The sequence below is a fragment of the Gracilinanus agilis genome, chromosome 4, assembly GCF_016433145.1.
Source record: "Gracilinanus agilis isolate LMUSP501 chromosome 4, AgileGrace, whole genome shotgun sequence".
In the NCBI taxonomy this organism is placed as follows: Eukaryota; Metazoa; Chordata; class Mammalia; order Didelphimorphia; family Didelphidae; genus Gracilinanus; species Gracilinanus agilis.
In genome coordinates this window covers 388,065,404-388,074,312 of record NC_058133.1, presented here as the reverse complement: position 1 = coordinate 388,074,312, position 8,909 = coordinate 388,065,404, and the positions used below count along the sequence as shown (strand labels likewise).

General features: G+C 36.7%; 1 protein-coding gene across 2 annotated transcripts in view; it reads right to left on the bottom strand.

Moving 5' to 3' along the window:
* Nucleotides 1-2,346: 2,346 nt before the first annotated feature.
* AKAP7 (A-kinase anchoring protein 7) overlaps nucleotides 2,347-8,909 on the bottom strand; it is a 176,848-nt gene continuing 170,285 nt past the window's right edge. For both annotated transcript variants that reach the window (XM_044676974.1, XM_044676975.1), the window contains exon 7: nucleotides 2,347-3,069. In XM_044676974.1, the coding sequence (XP_044532909.1) occupies nucleotides 2,870-3,069 (200 nt within the window). In that variant the 3' untranslated portion in view covers nucleotides 2,347-2,869. The remainder of the gene's footprint in view (nucleotides 3,070-8,909) is intronic.

The following is an 8,909-nucleotide window of genomic DNA, read 5'->3' as shown; positions in this document are numbered from 1 at the left end:
TTTGACAAATGTGCTATTTTAGTATGAAGGCGAAGCATATAAAAGAAAATGAAGAAAGACACGCTGTCGGAGCTCCTGTTTATGACTTCATTCATTGGACTCCAGTACACAAAAATTATCCCAGAGGAAATCGTTAGGAAATGCAATCTTTATTGTATGATAGCCTTCCCTTGATTTTACTCAATCATTCTTCAAAATGCCAGAGAGAGAGAGAGAGAGAGAGAGAGAGAAACAAAAACTGATCTTGAAAAGCATTTCCAATATCCTATAGAACAATGTAGGAGAGCTAGTTTGTTATTTTCCAGAAGGAATTGAGTCCTATTTTATTCAGTACTAAAAAATAAAAAAAAATACTTTGTCTGAGCTCAGCCTGAGCCACTTGGATGTGAAGGTGGGGGTAAGGGTCCAAAAAATAAGAAAACAACCAAGGGCAAATGATATATTTATTAGGAGGAATGAAAATGCATTAAACTCGTTTATAAACAAATGCATTGCAATTTATCTACTGAAAAAGGAGCTAGAATCCATGAGATCTGAATGATTCCATAACTAACCTCTGAATCTTTTTTTTTCCTCTCACAATTTTCAATCAGCAGCAAGCATACATTTTACAAAGACTACAGAGTAAAAGACCAGGGAACCAGCTAGAAACATCTTGGGCAAATATACATGGATGCTTTTTTAAACAAGGAACTAGTGCAATGAGCTTTATTTTATAAAAGACAGCAAGACCTGGAACTCACTTAAAAGAGCAGAAAATAAAAGTCTATCTTTATTAAGAAATAAAAAAACAGAATTCATTATTTATTGAGGAATAATAATACATATTGAATTTGTAATATCTCTCAAGGACTGGCTACAGTATTTAATTTTAAAATGTGTATTCAAGTATCAATACACAATAAACACCAACACTGACAAATAAAAAATAACATGATGCATAAGAAAGTTGGATCACTAAAAACACTTCATTTGGTTTACATGTTGAAAAACTAAGGCCATGTCAATACAGCAAGTTTTCCTCATAATACTGCCTTTAATCTCTCTCTCTAATATATTATATTATATATGTGTGTGTGTATATATATATATATATACATATATGTATACATATTGTTTGTCTGTCTAGAGCTAGAATGGATGCCAATGATTTGATGGGGTGGGAATCTGACTAGATAAGAGTGATTAGAAATTAAGAAACTTTTCTTGAGGAAAAACGAATCCCAAAATGGTAGAAACAAACTACGTTAGTTGAAAAGTTACATTGTTCGGAATCAGCACCCCTAGATAGTAAACCAGCACCAATGCCCATATGCACTGGTTAATTTCTTGCTCAAATATTTGATTCTTTTCACCTAGATATGCCATGAGTCAATGTGTCACTTTTCTTTAGATAGCAGCAATCTTTTCTTTCTAAAAGCTATATTCTTAATTTCATTTCCATACAATCTGGCTACAGAAATTGCTTTGAAAGCTCCCCCAAAATTGTTTTGTTGTTGTTGTTGTTTATTTGTTTTTTTACAGCATTAAAGAATAAACACAGTGCTTAGACAGGTCTTTGTAAAACGAGTGCCTTTTTTTTCCTAAAAAGAAAGATTTTAGAATTCCATGGTTGGAATAATTTATGTCCCCAAGTGAGTAGGAAAAGCCAATCAGTAAATATGATCATTCCTATTCAGGTGCTTCCCCAAAGCAGCACTAACTAATGGAGTGCAGAGAGTGCAGGTCGGTAGGCTGGCACATATGTGTTGGCATTCCTGGGCTCACCCAGCCCACATTCTATGCACAGCTTTAATCACAAATTACAGTCTTATCTATTTCAGCAGCAGAATAACCCACAGAAAGTTAGTGAGACATGTTTACCAAAGACGTATATTACAATCTAAAAAGATTTCAGGAAAGAGGTAACTATTAAAGTAATTTAGAAAAAAAAATTTTTTTAATGAAAAACTGGAAGTCAATAGGATTTTTCTTGATTATTGTGGCTGCCCAGTCTTACTTCAAATAACTCTCTCTTGATTTGAGCCTGGATCTCAGGTTTTGATAAAAGTTCCTTTATCTGTTTGACTTTGGACAACACACCCATTCTTTCTCCAAGCAAAGCTTCCTTAATTAAGTCCATGATTATGACAGGTTTCTTGCCTACAGGGGGAAAAAAAATCACATATTTTTGCATTTAATAAATGTTAATGAAAAACGTAAAAATACAGCACACTGACTTATCAAATCTGGATATTTAAAAGCCTTTTAAAACTGTCCATATCTTATAGAAAAAGGTAACGTGAAAAAATAGAATTTACATGTTATCTCTTACTGTAAATAACGACAATGGCAGGGAGGCAAAGACGATCAGAACAAATATCAGAAACATTACATACAGGACAGTTGTACTGATGGTGATCGCTTCTATAATGGCCAGGGTTAACTTAGCACTGGTTGGCTTTGTAATGGCAGAATTTGCGATTTTTGGCCTCAAAACAAGCAGTCATAAAACCCTGCTGTTTCGCAAGGCGGATGGCGTTATTTCCACTTATGGCAAGGCCTCTTCCATGGCCATAAATGCAGCGTGCGTGGCATGGACAAAAATCTGGTCCCCATCTCTTGTAAGATGAAGACGCCCTAGCAAATAGGAGTAGGCAGAACTCGAGTCTCTCTTTTTTCATGGCCTCATGCCCCCTTGGTCCCAGCATTCTATTCATTTATCAGAAATGCAGACACCTCTCCCCGGAAAGCATATTAGGACAGGAGCCACATTTCAATCGAGACATGCTTTGAGAGCCAGGACAAGGCAAGTCGATCAATGTGACTTCGTGAATCAAAGCTGGGAGGAATTCCATAGGCATTTTGGGAGGTGATAATCAATCAATTCTCATTTCCTGTTATTATCACTGTCCTTTCGGTCCGATTGCATGGACTCTTCAGCTTTCACGAGGCTTCCATCCACCTGCCTAGTTTTGTTTTGTGTTTCTTCTAAATATTGCTGCACAGCCTTGAGGACGGCATTCTCCACCAGCCTCTTGCTGAGCCTCACCAGTTCAGCATCATCTGGCTCTCTTCCATTCTTTTCACCTACATACCATAATAGATAAGAGAGGTCACTAATATCATATTGCCATAGAAACTGGGCATGCAGGGGTGCCTATTGTTTCAGTCATCTAAAAACAGGCATTGTCCTTCAAACAATTAGATTGGATTTCTACATTCACAAATACCAGTCTTGTTTTTTGTTTTGTATTTGATGTACTGGGGGGGGGGAGGTCTGGCTCATTCCTTAAAAGGTCAGCTGAAAAAGCAATTCATTAGTGCCTAAATAAATGCTCTGCCTAGAAATGCTAGACATCTCCCATCTCTTCCTGGAAATGCTCTTCTCGTATCCAAAGCTTAGTCATTGTAGCCAGAGTCTATCTATCCACCTGGATGCATTAGTAAGCATTTTACTATTTCCAATTAAAAATTTTAATTGGCTCTTTTGCTATTCTCTGCACTCCCTCCTCTATACATTCTCCTCCTCAGGCCTCCACCTTTTATAACTTAATTAAAGTGCCCCAGCATTCTAATTACTTGGAGATATTTATTTAAAATACTAATAGATTTGAATTTTTAAAAATATATTCTCAATGCTTTAAGATTAAAAAAGGACTTGGCCAAAGCACTCCTTTTAGGACCTAATTTGGCTTGAAGAATTTTTGGTTTGTTATAAACTTGTAATAGGAAGTGTGTTTTTAATCTCATTGTTGTTGCTATACTTTAAGAAATTGCTCAATTTTAGAAACCACCCAAGGGCATACTGGAACTGCAGTCATGAATTACTGAATGTTAACATGCCTCTAGCTAGGGCTTCACTGATGATGATTCTAATAAGAGGATGAAAAGATTAATTATCCCTTACTCTTCTGTGGAAAAAGGTCTAGTCAACAATATAGTGAGAGACTAAAGTGACTAGTAAATCTTCCCAGATTAAAGTAAGCAGTTACTTACTTTACTAATTATGTGGTACCTGGAGCACTTAATCTAATTCTAGGTTAATGAATCTAAATTGACCTACAGTGTTGAGAAATTATATGGTTAATCAGTGCAACATACATAGCTTAACTCTCATAATAGCTATAGCTGGTTCAAATTTCCTTTTGATATTATGTGGTAGAAAATCTTGCTTTTAAAGATAAACCAAAGAATAAAAAGTCTCATAAATGTCTTATAAGACTCATACGGAGGGAGGGAGGGAGGGAGGGAAGAAGGGAGGAAGGGAAGGAAGGGAAGGGAAGGGAAGGGAAGGGAAGGGAAGGGAAGGGAAGGGAAGGGAAGGGAAGGGAAGGGAAGGAAAGGAAAGGAAAGGAAAGGAAAGGAAAGGAAAGGAAAGGAAGGAAGAAGGAATCAGTTTTGGAGGGGGACAATTGCACTGTATGTTAAGAAGATATGCACATGTGAGGAAATGTAGGATGGAAGACACTTGGATAAAGATCACTGTATTCAGAAATGTAAATGGTTTTAATACTGGAAAGTCCTTCAGGACTGAAAGGAAATGGTAAAAGTCAGGAAATAAATTCCAACCTTCTTTAGGAGGCACAGTAATGAGGTTGTTTTAAAAATCAGGAGATCTACTGGCGTCCTTAGTAACTAACAACAGGAACTAGTATTCTGGACAAGGGTCTTACCAACAAGGAAGGCCTGATTGATGCTCTAGGGATGAACCATCACAATTGTTGCTTGAGCCAATGAGTAACTCAACTTTAAAGGAAACTTCTAGTAGAGTGTCCTATGGATATATTCCAGATTCTATGTTATTTACTTATTTTTTAAAGCCTTACTTTCTGTCTTAGTAATAACTCTAGGGTAGAAGAAGGACAAGGGGTAGGCTAATGGAATTATGTGATTTGCCCAGAGTCACACAACTAGGAAGTACCCGAAGCCAGATTTGAACCTAGGTCCTCCCAACTCCAGCCTGCCTCTCTATCCACTGTGCCACCTACCTGCCCTGTCCGATGACATTTAAATATTTTTATCAATGGTTTAGATAAAGACACCTACCAACAACTGCTTATTAAATTTGTAGGCAACCTAAAGTTAGGTTAACATTGCATAACAGAAATAGGATCCCCAGCTGACCTCCTTCTCCATATCAATAGCCTAAAACATTGGGCTCAACCTAACATAGTGATAGGCAATCTTTTGAGCTTGGTATATCAAAATTCACAAAAAAAACCCGAGCATAACTTGGGTGGTGTGTCACTTCGAGAAAAAATACACATTTTCATGATATTTATAGTTTAAATAACAAAAATGTATAATTATAATATATAACTGTATTTAATAAACCAAAATAGGTAAATTAATATAGGCAGGATTGTCATCTATAGTGCACACAGTGTCTACACTACACTACAGCAAATGTTTCGTCCTCGGCATGAGGCCCCATACTTTTCTGTATGTGTCATCAAAAATGGCTACGTGTGTCAGTGCTGGCACGCGTGTCATAGGTTTGCCATCACCAACCTAATAGGACTCAGTGGGGACAAATATAGATCAGCTTCACAAGAAAAGATAAGAGAAATATCACATACCAGATAGAGGTTGGCCTAAAAAAGACACTGCAATTGAAGTGGATAGTGAGTCAAAGAGTCAATAATGAGAAATAGCTACCAAAAGACTTAATTCAATAGTAGATCTTATTAATATATTCATCTGCAGCAGCCTGGTGCAGTGCAGAGAGAGTGAGTTATGTATTTGGAAGACCTAAGTACAAATCTGACCTCAGAAACTTTCGGAATATGTAAACCCTGAGCAAGTCACTTAAACAAATCTTTTTAATCTGTAAAATATAATAATAAAATAAAATAATAAAAGCATCTATTTCCAAGAGTTGTTTTTGAGGACCAATAATATATGTAAAGCACTTAGTAAGCCTTAAAGTGCCATATGCTTAGTTGTAGTAATAGTAGTTGTAGTAATGATTGGGGTAGAAGTAGTAGTAGTAGTAGTAGTAGTAGTAGTAGTAGTAGTAGTAGTAGTAGTAGTAGTAGTAGTAGTAGTAGTAGTAGTAGTAGTAGTAGTAGTAGTAGTGGTAGGGTTGAGAGTGGTAGTAATGGCAGGTGTTGATGGAAGACATAGTCATGGTAGGGTTGCGAGGGGCAGTAGTGGCAACTCTGAGACTGGACGCCTTGCTCCCCCGTATTCTTTTTTTTTTTGCTCCCCCTGTATTCTGCCCTACAAGAGCACCCTGTTGTGTCCCACATTTGGGGAAGGAAGAGCTTGCTCTGCAGAGCCTCCAGACAATGGCAGCACAAGAGCGAAAGGCATTGAGTGTCTAAGGACTGGCTGGAGGAACTCTGGAAATGCCTCATTTGGAGAAGACTCAGAAGGACATGATGGCTGCCTTCAAGCATCTAAAGAGGGATTAGGGTGAAGAACAAGTTTCCAAAAGGAATCTATGTAAAGCGGATGTGACCGCTAGAACTGCACAAAGAATGAGCTGCTGGGCTACCTTGGGAGACAGCAGGTTTACTCAAAGACTGAATGAATGACTGCAGTGGAGAGTTCAGGCTGGCCCCACTGGTCTCTGAATTCTTTTTCTAACCTAAGATTCTTTGCTTCTGATTCTGTGATTAAAAGAAAAGGCAGCCATTTTACATTGGTTGGAAAATTCTGAGGCAGAGTCAGACTCCCCCTGCAACCCCAACCAAGGAAAAACAAAATCCAGAAAGAAGCCATCTTCATTGGGCTGAGCCATAAACTTTAGTCATTTTGCAGACCTCTCAGCATTTATGATTCCAATGAGCTGTTATTAACTATTCATTATCTTTAGTACTGGATGGGGTGCAGGGTTCCAGCTGGTATTCCAAAAACAGGGATTTTTTGCCTTTTAAATGCAATCCGTGATGACTTTCCAGATTTCTTTTTCTATTTCCCTTCTCCCTCCTCCCAATTGTGTTCCCAGAGGGGCAGCTTTGGTAGACTGTTAAGACCTCTGAACTCTTCATTTGGAGATAATCTCAGAGGAAATGACTGTATGTAACATGTCTCATAAAATGTCAGTATTAATAACAATTAAGTTATTAATAACTGACAGTATCAAAGAGGCAGCCAGCCACATGGGATAAAGCAAAACTGCATTATAGAAAGAATTCCAAGTTTCAAGTTGTGAGGACCTGTGTTTGGGTCCTAATTGCTATTTACTCTTGTGGACAGAAAACTTGGGTTTGATTTGAAATATTTACAGTAGCTCTCTTTGAGGGGGCAAAGAACTGGAAACAGAAGAGATGCCCATCCATTGGGGAATGGCTAAACAAGTTGTGGCATATGATTTTGATGGAATACTACTGCACCATAAGAAATAATAAACAAATTAATTTTGGAAAAACACGGAAAGACCTACATGAAATTATAAAGAGTGGAATGGGGAAAACCATGAGAACATTAAATACAGTAACCAAAATATTGTTTGACAAATGACTTGTATATGTCCACCTCCAGAGAAAGAACTGATAAATAGAAATAATAAGATAAAGTTTTCTATATACATACATATTTTTGTCAAATGATGCCTTCTCAATGAGGGGAAAGGAGTTAACTGGATATTTTAATGTAACAAACAAAATTTTAAAAACAAATCAATTGAAAATTGAAAAATGAAAAAGAAATCTATTTACTGGATGTACACCCTTAGGTAAATTAATTAACTTTCCTGAAACCAAATTTCCTCATCTGTAAAATAAAGATAATAATAGCTTCTATTGTAATGGTGTTGTGATATATATATAGCTGTTGTGACGGTCAAATAAAGAAACTCATAGGAGTCTAATCATCAGGACTCATTAATTAAATAAGTTTCTAGTAAGCGTCAAGCACTGTCCTGATCACTGAGGATACAGATAAAGGCAAAAAGTCCCTGCACTCAAGTAGTCCACGGTATAAAAGAGGACACAACATGCAAACAACTATGTACAAACAAGATATATACGGGATAATTTGGAGATAATCTTAGAAAAGAGAATTTTATATAAAGTGCCTCAAAAGATGTCAGTATTAATAAAATCTGTTACTAATAAACTATACTAATTATTAATTATTTTATCACATAATTTCCTCCTGTTTATTATTAATTTATTATCTTATTAAATAACTTTAAAATTAATCAACAACTTATTAAATTGTTTAAATTTTAGAATATTATTTTATTAGTTTTATATAAACTATATATATACATATATATATCAATGGAGAAACATAATTACAGCATTAGTTATTACTACCTGGCAGCCACATGGTACAAAGTAGCATGTCTCAGAGCAGAGATTTGAATTCTGGTCCAGGACTGTTATGCTTCCTCTCCCCAATATATGGATAAACCATGGATAAATCACAACAAATATAGTCAGGAAGTGCCCACAGAGGGATGACATGATCAGGCAGCACATCATGGTGTCATGGAAAGAACTTTGGACACTGAAAAAGATCCCTGACTCTCTTTTAGTAGCTATGTGACAACTCTCGGGACCTCCAGTTTCTCATCTGTAAAAAAACACTTGCCCCATCTGCCTCACTATATTAGATAACACCAGGAGTCCCAGCTGTCAGAGTGTAGTTTAAAGCTTTAATAACTTACTTTGGGGACACTGAGTTATGTTAATGTGCTTTGCAAGATTTAAACCATTTTAAAAGCAGATGTTATTAATCCACGTTGCTGTTTGGATGAGGTGACAGGTTCTGGATTGGTGACATTGCAAAGTCTGCAAGATCAGGGGCCATTTCTATACTTCTCAGTGCTCTCCATGATCATGGGTTTCGTCAATGCTATTGAATGTCTTTTTCTATTTCAGGTGCTTAAGGTACACTAATATTCACTTTTGGAGAGAAAAAAAAAAACAACCTATTGATTCCTAATGTCTGGGCATAGACCTATAGATATTGTT